Source organism: Trachurus japonicus, chromosome 6 (assembly GCF_045865225.1).
Source record: "Trachurus japonicus isolate A0001 chromosome 6, Traja_1.0".
Taxonomy (NCBI): Eukaryota; Metazoa; Chordata; class Actinopteri; order Carangiformes; family Carangidae; genus Trachurus; species Trachurus japonicus.
Genome location: NC_140912.1, coordinates 12,659,282 through 12,677,013, shown reverse-complemented (window position 1 = coordinate 12,677,013; position 17,732 = coordinate 12,659,282). Strand labels below are relative to the sequence as shown.

The window sequence follows — 17,732 nt, the reverse complement described above, 5'->3', positions numbered from 1 at the left end:
GATGTGGCCAGCTGCCACAGGAATTACAGTGTTTAATTTCTGTGGTGTCTGTGCGTTTGTTTGTTTTTTTCTTCGCTAGTTCTTGTTTTCATATAAAATGTATTATTTGTGGACCAAGGACAAGAGAGGGAGTGTGAAAAAGAGAGCGTGTGAGAGAAACACCGGATTTCATGTTTGCCTAGGGCTTATATTTGTCTCATTAATAGCCTACCTGTAATTGCACAGAGGGTGATCTACAAATATTCCTTGCCTTGCACACGTGTTTTGCTATCCACAAATACAAATTTCTAGGTAACACTTTACAATAAGGTACACAAAATTAGAGTAGTTAATGAGGAACTAAGCTACACAAAATTACAGTAGTTACTGAGGAACTACTGATTAATTAACTAGTAGTTAATGTTCAGTTCTTCAGGAATCCCTGATCAAATTTCAGAGGAGTATAGGGAAATGAGATACACAAAATTAGAGTAGTTACTGAGGAACTAATGATTAACTATTAGTTAATGGTCAGTTCTTCAGGAACCCCTGATCAAATTTCAGAGGAGTAGTTAATGAGGAACTATTAATGATCAGTTCTTCATTAACTCATGATCAAATTTCATAGAAAGTTAATCACAACTTGATGATTAGTGAACTAGTTACTTCATCAGTACAGAATCATTACTCAATAACATGTCCAGTAGTTAACCTTTATGACCTTAAGTGACACATAATGAGTGGTTTTTCATTTCTTCATCTTCATCTTGTAGTACTGATCACACCGTGGTTCACAGTAAAGTTGTTTGAGGTGCACAAAATTTAGAGTAGTTATTTACTATGAAACAAATTTGGAATGAATGAGGAACTCACTATTAGTTAATGGTGAGTTCTTCAGTAACTCCTAATCAAATTACTGAGGAACTAACTATTACTTAAAGCAGAAGTAAGTGATATATTTGTGTTAATATAAGTCTTAAATAGTTATATCTTCCGACAGCAATCACTTACATAGAGTGTTTGGTCTGAAACACGGGTCTGTCAGTCACTCTGCTCTGCTCTGAGCCGAGGAGAAAACATTTATCGTATCCTACAGTTTTTATCCAATGAGGATGTGTGTGCAGCCAAGGAAGGCCGTGAATGTGGCGACGTAGGGACGAGGACTGTTATGGTGCGTTCAAGGAAACTCGTATTTTTCCGACCGTGAAGTTGTACCAGTTCGATCTGGTACGAGTTCACCGGTCGGAAGTTACGAGTGGCCGTTATAGTGACTTTCACCGGTAAAACAGGTCGGAAAAACATGAGTGGGTTGCCTGGAATGCTACAAAGTCGTAAGTTGTGACTTGAAGCTGTAATTTACGATTTCAAAAGCCTGCCTGGAACGCAGCATTAGCGAAAACGACCGGACCACTTACTTCTGCTTTAATCATTAGTTACCCTTTTTGTGTACCTTAAGGTAAAGTGAGACATCAAAATGAGTAGGTAATGAGTACTGAATCATTACTGAATCATTAGTTACCCTTTTTGTGTACCTTATTAACTTAAAGTGAGACATCAAAATGACTAGGTAATGAGTACTGAATCATTACTGAATCATTAGTTACTCTTTTTGTGCACTTTATAGTAAAGTGAGACATCAATATGAGTAGGTAATAAGTACTGAATCATTACCTAGTCATTAGTTACTATTTTTGTGTAAGGTACACAAACATTACAGTAGTTACTGATGAACTAATGAAGAACCAAAATAATCATTTGCCTCTATGTGCACCAAAATAACTTTTGTCTTCATGGGCACCAAAATAAGATTTTACCTGCACAGGTACACCAAAATAAAAAAATTTGTATGTCCACACACAAGAAAATATGATAGAATGTTAAAAAAAAAAAAAAAAAAAAGAGGTCATATCTGGCCCTCTGCGTTGTGTTTCTCACGGCCTGCCCTGGTGGGGTTCGATCCCACGACCTCCCGCACCGGAGGCGACGATGCTAACCTCTTCGCCAAGAGGTTGACAACCACTTGGCAGGTTGGTTAGCACGTCTTTTATGGGTGGAGTGAGTGCACATCCGTTACACTCACCCCCGCTGAACTCACTCCACCCAGGGCATCCGGGTCACGGCACCACTGTAGCCCACCACTGTAGCCCATGTCATATCTGAGGTTGTCAACCTCTTGGCGAAGAGGTTAGCATCGTCGCCTCCGGTGCGGGAGGTCGTGGGATCGAACCCCACCCAGGGCAGGCCGTGAGAAACACAACGCAGAGGGCCAGATATGACATGGGCTACAGTGGTGCCGTGACCCGGATGCCCTGGGTGGAGTGAGTTCAGCGGGGGTGAGTGTAACGGATGTGCACTCACTCCACCCATAAAAGACGTGCTAACCAACCCGCCAAGTGGTTGTCAACCTCTTGGCGAAGAGGTTAGCATCGTCGCCTCCGGTGCGGGAGGTCGTGGGATCGAACCCCACCTAGAGCAGGCCGTGAGAAACACAACGCAGAGGGCCAGATATGATATGGGCTACAGTGGTGCCGTGACCCGGATGCCCTGGGTGGAGTGAGTTCAGCGGGGGTGAGTGTAACGGATGTGCACTCACTCCACCCATAAAAGATGTGCTAACCAACAAGAGGTTAGCATCGTCGCTTCCGGTGACCACTGTAGCCGATGTCATATCTGGCCCTCTGCGTTGTGTTTCTCACGGCCTGCCCTAGGTGGGGTTCGATCCCACGACCTCCCGCACCGGAGGCGACGATGCTAACCTCTTCGCCAAGAGGTTGACAACCACTTGGCGGGTTGGTTAGCACGTCTTTTATGGGTGGAGTGAGTGCACATCCGTTACACTAGGGCGTTTCATGTAAGTTACGCATTGAAGACACTCTGGCCTTGCAGACACACTGCCGGTAAAATCCGTAGCACCGGAAGTTTATGAGGTCTCGGCGAGACGCTTTCAAAATAAAAGCACTGAATATAACGTCTGCTTAATATATAAAAAATAAAGCCCTGACCTTGACTAATGTTCAGAAACTAAATAAATAAACATAAAAACAACAAATGAAGTACTGTTCTTATCATTTACAAAGTGTCATTTGTCTTTTATTTTGGAAACGAGATCATCATTTCCTGTGCACCTTTACTGTGAGGAGCAGTGAATTCACTTGGCACAAGAGAAGCAATGGACCATGCAGGGAAAAGCAAAAGAAGGAAAATCCCATTTCGACGATATCTCGAGGACGAGGGTGTGACCGTACAGTGATATTTTAATGGTATCTGTCTTTTTTTTTTTTTGGAAGATGTGTAAGATGACTCCTCAAATTTTACTATGCTAACTTTCTCCAAAGTGAATGTAGCCTTCTAAAACCTAGCGTAGCATCGATGCTATGGTCGGTTAACAGAATGTAGCATCGATGCTACACTTGCACACGTTGTAAAAAACATTAAATAATCTGTTAACTGCATCTGAATCGCGGGATTCTTTGCTTTCCGAGGGTCCTTGAATGGTGCCTCTATGAAAGTATGCTCAAGTGTTGCATTGATGCTAGCTCGGTTTAGCTCTGTTCCCTTACCATGTGGTTACATGACGCATATCGTCCCTTGTTGTCATAGAGGCACCATTCGAAAAATCCAGTGATTCAGATGCTGTTCACAACTCGTCTCTATCATATACGGTTCATAAGTTATTTAATATTTTGTCAAAAATGTGCAACCTCAGCATCAATGCTATGCTCGGTTTAGCTTCTCTTCCAGTGTCACGTGTTGTCGTAGAGGCACCATTCAAGGACCCTCGGAAAGCAGACCCCCCCCCCCGATTCAGATGCTGTTCACAGCTCGTCTCTATCATAAACGGTGAATAAGTTATTTAATGTTTTGTAAAACATGTGCAAGCGTAGCATCGATGTAACGTTCGGTTAACCAAACTACGGTCGGTTTTAGAGGGCTAAATTCACTTTGGACAAAGTTATCTTACAGTAAATTTGAGGAGCAATCTTACCGAATTTGTATATATTAAAAAAAAAGAGATAGCATTAAAATGTACTTATAGACCTACTGTACGGTCACATCCTCATCCTCGAGATATAGAATGTCTCTGATATAGTCGAGATGGGAGCTTCTGCTCTTCCTTGCTCTGTCCATTACTTCTCTCATCGTCGTCAAATGAATTCACTGCTCCTCACAGTAAAGCTGCACAGGTGAGCCACTGGAATTGAAGATCTTGTTTCCAAAATAAAAGACAAATGACTTTTTTTTTTTAAGCAAGTAAGCTACAAAGGTGTTTGTTGTTGTTGTTGTTGTTGTTGTTTTACATTCTATGTCATTTTGGTGCACATGGAGGCAAATGATTATTTTGGTTCCTCATTAGTTCATCAGTAACTACTGTAATGTTTGTGTACCTTACACAAAAAGGGTAACTAATGATTAAGTAATGATTCAGTACTCATTTTGATGTCTCACTTTACCTTAAGGTACACAAAAAGGGTAACTAATGATTAAGTAATAGTTAGTTCCTCAGTAATTTGATTAGGAGTTACTGAAGAACTCTAGCCTGGCTCTCGCCAGACCCTTGTAGTTCCGCAAAGCTACGCCAGAGGCGCTACGCTCAGCTTCGCACAAGGGTCTGGACTCGAGGCCAATGCAAACTTCTTCCCCGGAGCAAAAAATAATGAACCAATCAGGATCGCCGGGCGGGACTTTCTGAGGTGTGACGTAGCGCTGAAGCGACTGTTTGAGTCAAATAACAATGGCGGCTCGCAGTGAGTGGCTGAAGTAGCACGTCAACAAGATAACGGACAAGTGGTTTATCCAATCACATACAAGATTTTTTTACAAGGCCCCGCCTTCTGAAATGAATCGCCTATGGAGCAGTCCCAGACCCTTGTGCGGAGCTCAGCGTAGCTTTGCGGAACTACAAGGGTCTGGCGAGAGCCAGGCTAGAAGAACTCACCATTAACTAATAATGAGTTCCTCATTCATTCCAAATTTGTTTCATAGTAAATAACTACTCTAAATTTTGTGCACCTCAAACAACTTTACTGTGAACCACGGTGTGATCAGTATACAGTACTTTACACACAGCCCCATGATACATTCATTTAGCCCACCAAACATGTGACAAACTATCATATTTATTTCGAAGGCAACATGGATGGTCATATTGATGTGTATGTGGTCTGAAATTAATGAATAAAATCTTCTCAAGAATCCTGCTGTCTGTGATTTTTTTAAGGAACTACTAATGTAAAGATGAAGATGAAGAAATGAAAAACCACTCATTATGTGTCACTTTAGGTCATAAAGGTTAACTACTGGACATGTTATTGAGTAATGATTCTGTACTGATGAAGTAACTAGTTCACTAATCATCAAGTTGTGATTAACTTTCTATGAAATTTGATCATGAGTTAATGAAGAACTGATCATTAATAGTTCCTCATTAACTACTCCTCTGAAATTTGATCAGGGGTTCCTGAAGAACTGACCATTAACTAATAGTTAATCATTAGGTCCTCAGTAACTACTCTAATTTTGTGTATCTTATTTCCCTAACTAACTACTCATTAGTTCCTCAGTAACTACTCCTCTGAAATTTGATCAGGGGTTCCTGAAGAACTGACCATTAACTAATAGTTAATTAATCAGTAGTTCCTCAGTAACTACTCTAATTTTGTGTAGCTTAGTTCCTCAGTAACTACTGTAATTTTGTGTAGCTCAATTCCTCACTAACTACTCATTAGTTCCTAATTAGTTCTTCATTAGTTACTCATTAACTACTCTAATTTTGTGTACCTTATTGTAAAGTGTTACCAATTTCTAATTTGTAACTTATATTTTGGTTTTTACAAATACATGTGTATTTGCAAATGAGCTCAACATTAATTGAGTTATGGTCAAGAAGCTATAAAGCCGCAAGCAGTAAAAACAGGGGCCAAATAACTAACACATTCGTGTCCATTCAGTAAGTTAACCTATGCACACAATTTGATGTCACTTGCCACACTTACCTGGGTCACTGGTTGCCACAAAAAGACTTATATTGACCTTAAGAATTGATTGCACAGTCTTGTCTCCAGTTGCTTCCTAAATCCTAAATCCGAACAAGCCTTACATAATGACTTTCCCCCAATTTGCAGAGAACATCAGAAGAAAGTCAGAATACATTGAAGTCGTTTCAACGACTGTGTGTGATGTTGTGTTAAATATGCTGTTATGTTCAACAACATACAGTATGAGCGGGACTAAGAATTTAGTAATTTGGCCCCTGTTTTTGCTGCTTGCAGCTTTATGGCTTCTTGACCATAATTCAATTAGTGTTGAGCTCATTTGCATATTCAAATTCATTTTCCAAGAAACTTGAAATACAAAAAATGTTATATTTTTTCATGTATACTTTCATTGTGTGAAGTTTCATTGTGGTAGGCATTACTGTATTGCTCATTTGCATATTCAAATTCATTTTAAAAGAAACTTTTAATACAAAAAATTTCATGTAGCCTATGCTGTCATTGTGTAAAGTTTCATTGTGGTAGGAGTAAAGGGAAAAAAATAAGCCTATTCGGGTTGGGCATATTCCATTAGTGTATGGCTCATTTGCATAGCCTAATTCAAATTAATTTTCAAAGAAACTTGTAATACAAAAAATGTTACATTTCATGAATACTTTCATTGTGTAAAGTTTCATTGTGATAGCAGTAAAGGAAAAATAAAAATAGCCCCATTGGGGTGTATTGTTTTCTGGCCTTTCTGGCACCATAGACTTTATAGTAAATCAATCTTGGATTGATGAGAATTAAATATATTTCCCCAACTAAGATTTCTTAGGACTTTTAGTATGTTGCTCTGAACGCACAAGGACAGGTACACATCCTGTTAACTCACATCATGTCAATTATTCTATCACAAGATTACATGCCTAGTAGGTAGTGAAACGAAAGGTCGTTTCGTGCAGACTAAAGGTGGATTTAAAGAAGGATTAAAAAAAAAGGCTACAACAATAATATAAAAAACAACCACAAAAAAGACTTTTTAAAAAATGTATTAAATGTGGTTTGTGTATGAAACAAGGGTAGAGTGAGAGATGAAGACACAAGACCTTAACCCATGCAGCTTGTGTTAATATTTGTTTTAAAGTGGTAAGACAATAGTGTATTATCTGAAACCAGGGTCATGAATAACACAGGATGTGCTTGCTGACTGTATCAGGCCCACATCCTTGATTGCAATCATCCTCAACCTGGAGTGTCACGTAAAACATACATGAAACTTGGCATCATATTAAACTGCAAACCATCCAACTTAGAAAGTCGTGGGAGCTGGTATTGATGTGCCTGTACTAACCAAGTGTTTAAAACCCTCTTAACACACTAAAACTATTTGAGACAAGATCCCCCTGTGTCTCAAATAGTTTTAGTGTAAAGCAGTTACAACTTAAGAGCTTTTACATCCCATCTTGCACATTCAGCTTTGCACGAGCGTCAACTTTGTTTTGGTTATAACGTTGGTTATAACTTAGAAACACATAACTTATTCAGTGTTCTCAATTTTAGTGGAAGCTCCTCCAAGTGCAAACATTACCACTCCCAGAGGAGGACAGCTGCATAATGGGTAAAGTGCCGTCACCACAGTATGACAGCATGTCCCTGTGTTGATTCAAGGAGGACCGCGTTGTCGCCAAATTACCTCAAGACAGGTCTGATTAGAGGCAGGAACATTCATTATTTTGTAAAACATGTTGACATAGTGCTGTTTAACATTCATTCACCCATGCTTGGCTTATTCTACTGTTTAACATGCAATAATTTTAATTATCACAAGTGGAGTAGCCTTTAAATAAATACAAGAATAAATTAATTGATGTAGTATTTTTTTTCTATCTTCAATTACGTTTTTGAATGTATTTTATTTAAAGAGTATGCAGGCCTTATAATGTTAACATTTACTACAATATAAGGTTGTCTGTCAAAGGAAAACTTTAACAGAAAGTTAGGATCATATTTCTTTTTTGTGATTATTTGACCATGTGTGATGGAGAGTGAAGAGATTCACTCAGGATATTCTCCATTTAATCCAATGTTAAATTTAGGTTTTAAGCCGGGTTTTGCACTTAATTGGATTTTCCTGTATCTCCCTCAAACTAGCTTTTAATATAGGCTCTCCCAAACAAAGATGCAACATTGTTTTGTTTTCATAAAGTTTAAATGTAAAAAAAAAAAAAAAACGAAACATGTTTCATTCCTTCCAAACCCCAGCTACATTTTATCGTGCCTTGGCTAATCTAGAACAAGCTTTTGTGTTTGCTTTGTGTCTGAGCCAAGCTTTCTGTTTGCATGAAAGTACGTAAAGAAAACACTGACTGTGCTGTCAGCGAAACGACTTCCCACAAAGCACGTCCTCCTTGACTCACTGTGTGGGAGGATTTGGATGAAAAATTGCTTATGCAGCTGACACCAATGATAAATTAAGTATGGTTGCAACTGGCAACCTTCAAATTAATTTTATGTATCATCAATTCCATGTGTTGCTTGTTTTTCTAAGACACTCATGAGGACATTAGAAGATATCACATCACTGTGAAAAAAAGGCTGTAAATTCCCAGAGCCCATGATGAAGGCTTCAACTATTATAGATGTCTTGTTTTGCCCGATCAACAGTCTGAAGTGATTCTGTTTACTGAAGAGCAAGAAAGCAAATGTTGAAGGTGTAGACTTATATGCTCTAATTAATTGTTTTTTAACAGTTAAATTTCACTGCCTTCTGCTATCTGGATCAAAAATGTATTTATACAGATTTGATGCACTGTAGAGTAGTTTATGATTCATTAATATAATGCATCACTAACAAACTGAGAAAATTAACTAGGCTACTAACATTTTAAACCGCAAACTTGATTACGTCTTTGAAAGAGCAAATGTCTTAAACAGATCCTTTTTTATGAGACACACGGTCAAGTGTAGTTTTGTTTAAAAAATATTTGAACACATGGCTAGCTATTGACTTTGTCATTGTGAAATTTTAAGTGTTGCATACACACCAAAAGTCAGTCAGACTCTATGAATAAGATAATAAATGCTTACACCATAATTAGTTTGCAGCTCATAAATAGATTGTGGTCGATGTCCTGCAGCTCTTTTTCCGGTGGATAGACCTTTCTCTATAAAAGAGCATGAATGCTGGAAGATGATTTCCACAACCTGGCAACCCAGATGTTCCAATTAATGCCTTGGTAAAAGATTTATCAAATATTAATAAAGACATTCATTACAGCTCACAAAACCCATTATGCCCTTTGGTGTCTCATCGGGAAGGGGGACTAAATTATTAACGAAATACTATGTAAAATAATATAAAATGGAAATTCAATACCCAACTACACGTAGCCTACTCCTATGTTTACCTTCAGTGACATATAACTGGCCACGGCTGGTTACAGTGCACTAAACTCATGCAGGCAGCGCTCCATCCTCCCTGCAGTTCCCGCTGCGCCCTGCAGGTGGCGCCACGTTCATTCACACTGCGGCGGTCGACGGGCCGGCAAGAGGAAGTGCACTGCACACACACAGTTTACACATGCGCAGCGGATGTGTCATGTCAAATGGAGGCTGTTTGAAACCTCTTGTGCTCTGATAAAAGAAACACGATTAACTTTGCAAACATATTCACCGGCTCGTTACGTTTTCACAGGGCGGTCACTATGGGTGAGTCGACGGGGCGTTTGTGAACATGACCGCCTGATAACGCATCGATAACGGCGACGTTTTCAGCCGCTAGCTAAACTGTTAATGGAAATAATAATTGAAAACCAAAGTGAAAAAGTAAACGCTAAAATGACCACGTTTATTTTCTCCAGTACCGTATTTCAGTATAATTTGAAGGTGGTAACGTAGTTAACTTGAACTTCATCTATATGCTACTTGTGACGTTGTGGACCATGAAAACATAATACTTGTTACACTGCCTCACTAGTTGACAGCTTTAGTTAGCCTAGTTACATCAGGGTATTGATACAAAATATCAACATAACTTTTGATACTGGTACCTAGTACTTTGCTTTTAGTTGTTTAAACGTTGATACTTTTACTCAAAGTAAAATTTAAAATGCAGAAGAGTATTACAGTATTTTACTAGTAGGCTAAATACCGCAGTATTTACTAGTAACATAATATTACCTCAGTATTTAATGTATAGCCTACTATTGAGCAACAGTGCACGGGCAATTTGCACAAAAATGAAGTTGCAAGTTATCAACACTGCAAAAAAAAATTAGCTGCGTTTAAACTTTAGACTTACAGATTTAACGAAGGTAAGACTTACTGCAAGGCTATACTGTTATGGGTATTAATTTTACAGGTGTAAATTATGTGCAAATAATAAATTGCCAATAAAGTCAGAGCTCCAGACTAACTTTTACTAGGACCACAGTGGCCCTTATCAAAATTTTAGGAGCACAAGCAGAGAATTTAGGGGAGCACACCGTAAATTGACTTGCAAAGCACATTTCCTTTTTATTTATGATCCTCCTATACATTGACCTGCCTCCTGTAATGACAGGTTCCAGATACTTTGAGCTGCCCCTTCCATGTTTCAGCAGTGTTAAAAAAGAAGAAAAGATGCATGTGCAAGTAGATGAAAAATTGACTTCAGTCTCAAATTTTAGGGGCAAGATGCCTCCATTTAGGGGCAGTCTGCAGCCCTGAAAGTCTAAATTCGGACAGTCTGAGAATAATTTAAACCCAGGTAAAAGGACCAGAAAGGGGGACTTTTTTTTTGCTGGTTTCAGTCAATTTAATATCCAGCTGATCCAGTGTTTGCTACAGGGTCCTTTCCAACGATGGTAAATAATACTCTTCGGATATTATTAGTTACTTTAGTAGAAACAAAATCTATCTTTGCTGATGAATGTCCATCACTTTATGGTATAATCATATTGCCCAACTCTAATTGATATCACTGATTCTTTCCACCTCAGACTGTAGAGGTGATGGTGCAGAGGAGGTGGAGAACGAGAGCTCAACATCTCCCACTGGAAGCCAGTCCCCTGTAATGGACCGTAACCCATCACCGCCCCCAGAGGCGGCCGACGGAGAGGAGGACGAAGATTTGGATGCCATTGGAGACACTGTGTACAGCAAGCACTGGCTTTTCAGCACCCTGACTCGGCTCATCCATGTAGGCAGGCCGTCATTGCTGTTGTCACATATACTGTCAGTGACTCAGGGGCTGAGTGTGAAATGGCAATTAATCCTAATTTGTCTGGAAAAGATGCTGGAGTGTGCTCATTTCAAACGGGGACAACGTTTTTGTTAGCAGTGTTACTATCAGATCTGTGATTACACAATTTGAGTTTCTACAGCTATTCAACAAATAGCCTTTTTTGATCAGCCATTATAGAAACTACAATTCCAACTGGGTGCCATGAAAAATATTTACATTACAGCAGTAGTGATGTTACTCTCTTGTGCACATTGATCATGTGTCTTGATAATCTGTTAAATGGCCATGTCTTGTAGATGGTCACAGAGCATTCAGAGAGAGACTCTGAAGGTCAGATGGAGCTCCCTGACGATGACGAGGAAGATCTGTGTAGAGTCTGGGATATGGCCATGGATAAGGTAAAGTTGTTTATCTCTGACCCATAGACTTCACATACTTTGGTTATATAAAATGTTCTTATCTGCAAGTGATAAAATAGGTTGCTTCATAAAATATTATAGATGAAATGAAATTATACACTTAGCTTGTAGTTTTTTGGGTGCACAAAGCTAAACATGATACAGATTAAAGCAGAAGTAAGCGATATATTTGTGTTAATATAAGTCTTAAATAGTTGTATCTTCCGACAGCAATCACTTACATAGAGTGTTTGGACTGAAACACGGGTCTCTCAGTCCCTCTGCTCTGCTCTGAGCCCAGGAGAAAACTTTTCTCGTATCCTACACTTTTTATCCAATGAGGAGAGAGAACGGCATGCAGGGCTGTGTGTGCAGCCAAGGGATGCGCGTGAATGTGGTGACGTAGGGACGAGGACTGTTATGGTGCGTTCAAGGCAACTCGTGTTTTTCCAACCTGTGAGTCATACCAGTTCGATCTAGTACGAGTTCACGGGTCGGAAGTTACGAGTGGCCGTTATAGTGACTTTCACAGGTAAAACAGGTCGGAAAAACACAAGTGGGTTGCCTGGAACGCTACAAAATCGTAAGTTGTGACATGAAGCTGTAATTTACGGTTTCAAAAGCGTGCCTGGAACGCAGCATTAGCCAAAACGACCGGATCGCTTACTTCTGCTTTACTAAACAGCCCTGCAATAAATCCTGCATTTATGATATATAATTGTTATAATTCAATAATTGAAACTTTTTGAGGAGTTGACTTAACTTCATGCATATTTTGTCTCATACTGTTGATTTATATCGCATTATACCGACCGGTTAGTTTATCATAGTTTCATTAAAGTAAATGCAGTGAGTCACATAAAGGTTAATATATTTAGTAATGACCTTTAATTACCAACTATGTGCAGGATGTGGCTGGTTTTCTTCAGGAATTCAAAGCCACAGAGATCCTTCTGGGGGTGATAGCCAAATCTCGCTGTCCACGTCTCACAGTGAGTGTAATTCTTTATGTTTTCTGTGTCCAAACATAACCCTGTATGTTTTGTTTAGTTTCTGATGCTGCATTTCTGTGTGCGTTCCTCCGACATGTCATAGATTTTCTCATGCTTCTCTAGGAAATATGTGTGGGAATCCTCGGGAACATTGCTTGTTTTCCTGACACTTGTGTGACTCTCAGTCAAAACGAGGACTTAGGGTGAGAAGAAGCCATCATCTATAATCGTCCTTCATTAGATTTTTCACATTACTGCAGTTCATATTGTAACCCCCTGTTTGCCCACAGTGCTGTGCTGTTGCTTCTTCTCGGAGACACAGATCCTCCGACACTTCTTGAAACAAGCAGGTGACATTTGTATTCTCTGTAGACATGTGAGACAGAGAGACTGAGAGACAAGTGTTCACCTTTTCTGATCATGTTTACAGATTGCTGCTGACCTGCGTCTCTCAGAAAGATGTTTGCTCCCTGTGGCTTCAGCGAATACGAGAGCAGAAGTCTGTGCAGTCCAGTCTCTGTTTCATCATGTGCAGTTCTACCAACAGTACTTTGCTTTTACTTTTCCTGAAATTTGATGTTTTTAAAAAATGTATGTCTTTTGTCATACCAAGATGAATTACATGAACTCAAAGCCCCTGTAAGCTGTTTATCTGAACTATTTTTAACCTGTTTTCTACTTATGGTTATAAGTAGACACTGTGTGTGTGTGTGTTTTTACAGCGGAGCTGCTTGAGAAGGTTGGAGAGCTGGTTGACAAACTGTTTGACCTTGATGAAGAGCTGATGAAGAGTTGGATCACAGCTCAGCCAGGTGAAGAGGAGGATGATGGTGAAAGCCGTCTGGACATGCCCTTGTGTCTTCTTGAGGCAGCGAAGCAGCTCAGGTGGGAATCTGAAATTTTGATTTAGGAGAAAGTTAGTTGGAGTTTTATTTTTATGTTTATTTTGTGTGGAAATAAAAACGTTTAACAGGTGAAAAGAAAGAAAAATTTGAATCACATTACTTGATAGACAACACAATATCAAATCTTATGTTGAAGTTTTGAAATTCAAGACATCAACAGTCTAAGTACATTTGTATTTGTATGGAGGATGACTAGTTTCATTTTGAACACACCCTCATCAGGTTTTCATTTTGACTTCACTCCACCTACTGGACACTTAAAGAGACTGAGATCAATGCAGCTGAAGGTCTGAATTGCTGTGTGAGTTGCCGATATCATTGATTTTTGGCAATGGAGTACATTTCATTAGTCTAACTTACTTCACCTCAGATCTTCAGGTCTCACACAACAGATCTCACAGCTTACGTGTTTTGTTTGATGGCCTGTAGTGTGCCAGCTCAGCAAACAAGGTGGGAGGCGAGACCACACTACAACACTCACAAAGCTTCTCTCAGCCGCAGACAGTCAAGTATTAGCCACCACTGATCAGTTTTAAGGCGATTAGGAACATTAATGCCAATCTACCAATCATGTATATGGGCCAATCAGTCAGGGCATCCCTATTTAAAACAAAACAATTATCTTTTTAATTTGTGTATTTATTTTAATGCAATGGATTTGATTTTTTAAAATTGATATATTATTCCTTTTTTTCTGATTCAGAAGAATTTGTGGGTAATATATTATTTTGACGATGTAGTGGACCCTCAGCATTCAACAGTATTTAATTGTTTTACAGACGAGAGAGTCCGAATGGCTTAGAGGTTTACCTTCATGCCCTCCAGCTCCTCACCACCATAGATGAGGGCATTCAGGTTTTTGGTAAGATTGATCATCACCACACTCAGTTCAGCTGCTGGCTTATCATTTCAGAGGATAAACATGTTCACTGGAGTTTTTGACTCAATGAAATAAGACATCGTTTTTGCTGTTTCTTTTAGCTGCCCCCGATAGACCTGGTAAAGCAGTGTGGGACTTTGTTTGCGAGGTGGTGTGTGAGGACCTTGTCCAACCAAATGATCTTCCAGTTGTCCTACAAGAGCAGAAGAGCGTTTTGGTTCAGGCATTTTCTGTGCTCCAGGCTCTTTACAGTTGCCAGGAGCAATGGCCCAGCAAAAGTGGCACAAGTAAGTTTTCTAACAGCTCCACTTTTCTTTCTAAATGCATAACGTAATAAAAAACCTACCAGTTTCCTTGTTTAAAGTGGTTACCTGGCCAACAAAAACATCCAAATTCCCAGAAGCTGAATGGGTTTTTTGTTTGATTGTTTTCGTTCTTCAGTTCACACAGAGCAGCTTTTCACTGGAAGCTGCATTCAAACTTCCGTATTTTGCTGATTGTGGGAGGAGAGACAGTCACTAATGAGTGTTTGCATATCCTCTATTGTTTTCATGTTTTCATTTTTAAAAAAAAGAAAACAATGGAAATATAATTAGAATATTTTCCCAGACTGGTATCGATAAAGACTTACAGGATTTTACAGGTTTTTTGCCGTAAAAAGCTGCAGTGTTTCCACCGTCACCTTTTTGATTTTTAATGTGTCTACCTTCAATTAATAATGAGGAATGAGTTTTGTGCAGTTATCTTCTGTGTCTTGTTTCCAGGTGTGCCCCTTATAGCGACTTTTTTGCGGGTGCTTCAGTACCACAGTGAGTGCAGAGATGATGACACAAACACAGAAAGTACTAATGATGGACAGCTCCAGACCCTGGCAGAGATCACAGCTGAGTTTCTAGCTGACATCTGCAGCCAGATATCGAAGGTAATGCTACCAAAGGAACACTGGTCATTTTTTATTGGATCACATTATTTACTGTCCAGTGCAGCTGAAGCAGAACCTCTCCACAGAAGCTGTTATTTGTTCTTCATAGGACACTGTGGCAGATTTGGTGGAAAAAGGTTTTCTGACAGAGAAGACGTGTCTCACAGCTGCAAGCAGTTTACTTCCCAACTTTAGGACTTCAGTAAGTTTTTTTTTTTTATGATTTCAGTAGATTAAAACATGCATTACATTGATTTATACCCTACTTCCTTTCCTTCGACATACAGTACTGCAAACACTTTGACTTATTGAATCACACACAAATACTACACAGTTTGAAGGGTTATTAATAATAAACTCACTTTCAAACAACCTGAGTTGTTGAGGAACACTGAAGTGATTATTAATTATCGTTATTTTTTAAGGTTTAAGGTTTTCGCCACTTAGAGATTGCCCTCTGTTGAATAACAGTAAGCGCTGGTGTGCTTGTGTATAGTGATACTGTAGTTGAACAGTTGAGAAAATCCAGTACCAGATGATCAAGCAGTGAGAATATCCTTAACTGATACTGACCTTCAGGGATAATTTTTTTAAGAGTGAAAAATATATATATATATTTTTTTTTTTTTAAGTATATTTTTTGGGCTTTTTATGCCTTTATAGATAGTACAGTTGAGACAGACAGGAAATGGGGAGGCAGAGAGAGGGGGGATGACATGCAGCAAATGGCGCCCGACGCGGGACTCGAACCGGGGCCGACCGCAGCGAGGACTGTGCCTCTATACATGGGGCGCCCGCTCTAACCACTACGCCACGCGACGCCCCAGAGTGAAAAATATTTGACTGTAATTTTATTTATCAGATATTAATATACCTTTCTCTAACAAATAAATTGTGATGGACAACATCACTGTCTGGAGTAGCTTAATGGTCACGTGTGAAAACCACTGCCTGTAATGCCACTGTTATTATTTTTAGAGCTTGTGTCAGGTTATGGACTGCTACTATACACCACCAGCTCCTGTGGAAAATAAACATGATGTTTCCACCCCACCCTTCCTCCTCCTGTACAGTTTCAGCACCTGCAGCTCATGTTGGCAGAGACTGATCCCCAGTTGGCAGATGTGGTGAGGAAACGGTTTCCTGACTACGGCACAGATCAGTGTTGAGCACTCATCCTGACTCTCACCACTGCTTTTTATAGTGGACTTTATTTCCTCTCCAAAGATCCTGCTCAGACTCAGACTATTTGCATTTCCACTGGAAAGACTCAGATGTCACACCATCACTATTGTGAACCAGTCTGGACTAAATACTGTAAAAGTGAAGTTGGGTTTGTGTTAGTTTTTACTTGATTTTAGAAGGCTATTTTTGTATTAATTAAATCGTGTCTTTTTTATTGAAAAAACAAAGTGCTTGTAATTTTTGACTCACATATTATCATAGCTGGATGCACAGGCCTCATCCAAACGGAACTGCCTGGAAAGGTGCTTCACATTTTCAACCTAGGGAAACAACACAGAATGATAAAAATCAAAAGCTGTCATCGGACTACCTATGCACTGGAATATGATTGCAAAATTACAGAGCATATATATGAAACAGCAGTCTATTGGCATCCAAATCCATCAATGCAATGTAAAATTTATTTTTAAATATTGTATTTATTCTATAAATAAGACACTACAAGTTTACAGATAAATTACATATATACTCCTTTTGGTATAATTATTTTGAGCTTCCACTTTGTTTGGTTTTTATAGAAGAATCACATAAGGCTTCACTGTAACATTTTTAACTAAAAGCTTTGCAGATTTATTTATTTAGGGTCTTTATTTCTCCTCATTGCAACGTTTTTTTTTTAAATTAATCCATTGCTTTTTATATATATACAAACATGTATTTTTAAAATACACATTGCTGTAAATGAAATTGCATTCAGTGTGTATTGAGTCACCTTTTCAAGCATATGAGTAATGGTGCTAATGCTGATGACAACATCAAGTGTTTTCCAGAGGGTGACAGTCACTCGCTAAGGACAATAAAATTAGATGAAAGGCTTGAGCCTGGCAACAATGAACTCATTTGGTTTCCAAATGCTCCATTTCACCCACTCATGGAGAAGAGCAGGACAGCCTGCGCATTTCCAGCAAGCTTACGAAGGCTCTGTGAATATAGCAGCTTTTTAATTAAAGCTTGGATTGATATGTAGAACACTCTTTCTAATGGAAATCCCGAGATGGTCAGAGTGTACACGAGACAGAGATCACCCTATGGGAAAAAAAACTGTCTTTTCAGTCCTCCTATCTTGAGACACGCTCTGAACCTTGACTAGACTCGTGATGCACATAGGTGGCCAGTGCCTTGATCTGCGAGTCATGTTCTGTTTGTGTTGTAAATTGCTAGAATGATGTAGATGTAATCATGCTTGGCCTTTCAAGATTGCTTGTGGCCAGT

At 39.2% G+C, this 17,732-nt stretch overlaps 1 protein-coding gene across 1 annotated transcript; it reads left to right on the top strand.

Moving 5' to 3' along the window:
- Positions 1-9,533: 9,533 nt before the first annotated feature.
- saal1 (serum amyloid A-like 1) lies at positions 9,534-16,687 on the top strand. The gene is made up of 13 exons (XM_085778927.1): positions 9,534-9,662; positions 10,934-11,133; positions 11,475-11,576; positions 12,485-12,568; positions 12,692-12,771; positions 12,859-12,918; positions 12,999-13,114; positions 13,291-13,453; positions 14,253-14,335; positions 14,455-14,640; positions 15,118-15,275; positions 15,385-15,477; positions 16,349-16,687. Exons 1-13 carry the CDS (start codon positions 9,659-9,661, stop codon positions 16,442-16,444), a joined length of 1,425 nt encoding a protein of 474 aa, XP_085635053.1. The 5' UTR covers positions 9,534-9,658; the 3' UTR covers positions 16,445-16,687.
- The last annotated feature ends 1,045 nt before the right edge of the window (positions 16,688-17,732 follow it).

What these genes read in the sequence shown, in the direction of transcription:
- saal1 (XM_085778927.1), top strand. An exon ending in CTCGCTGTCCACGTCTCACA is followed by an intron (nt 12,569 to 12,691) that starts GTGAGTGTAATT and finishes ATGCTTCTCTAG; the next exon opens with GAAATATGTGTGGGAATCCT. An exon ending in TCTGCAGCCAGATATCGAAG is followed by an intron (nt 15,276 to 15,384) that starts GTAATGCTACCA and finishes TGTTCTTCATAG; the next exon opens with GACACTGTGGCAGATTTGGT.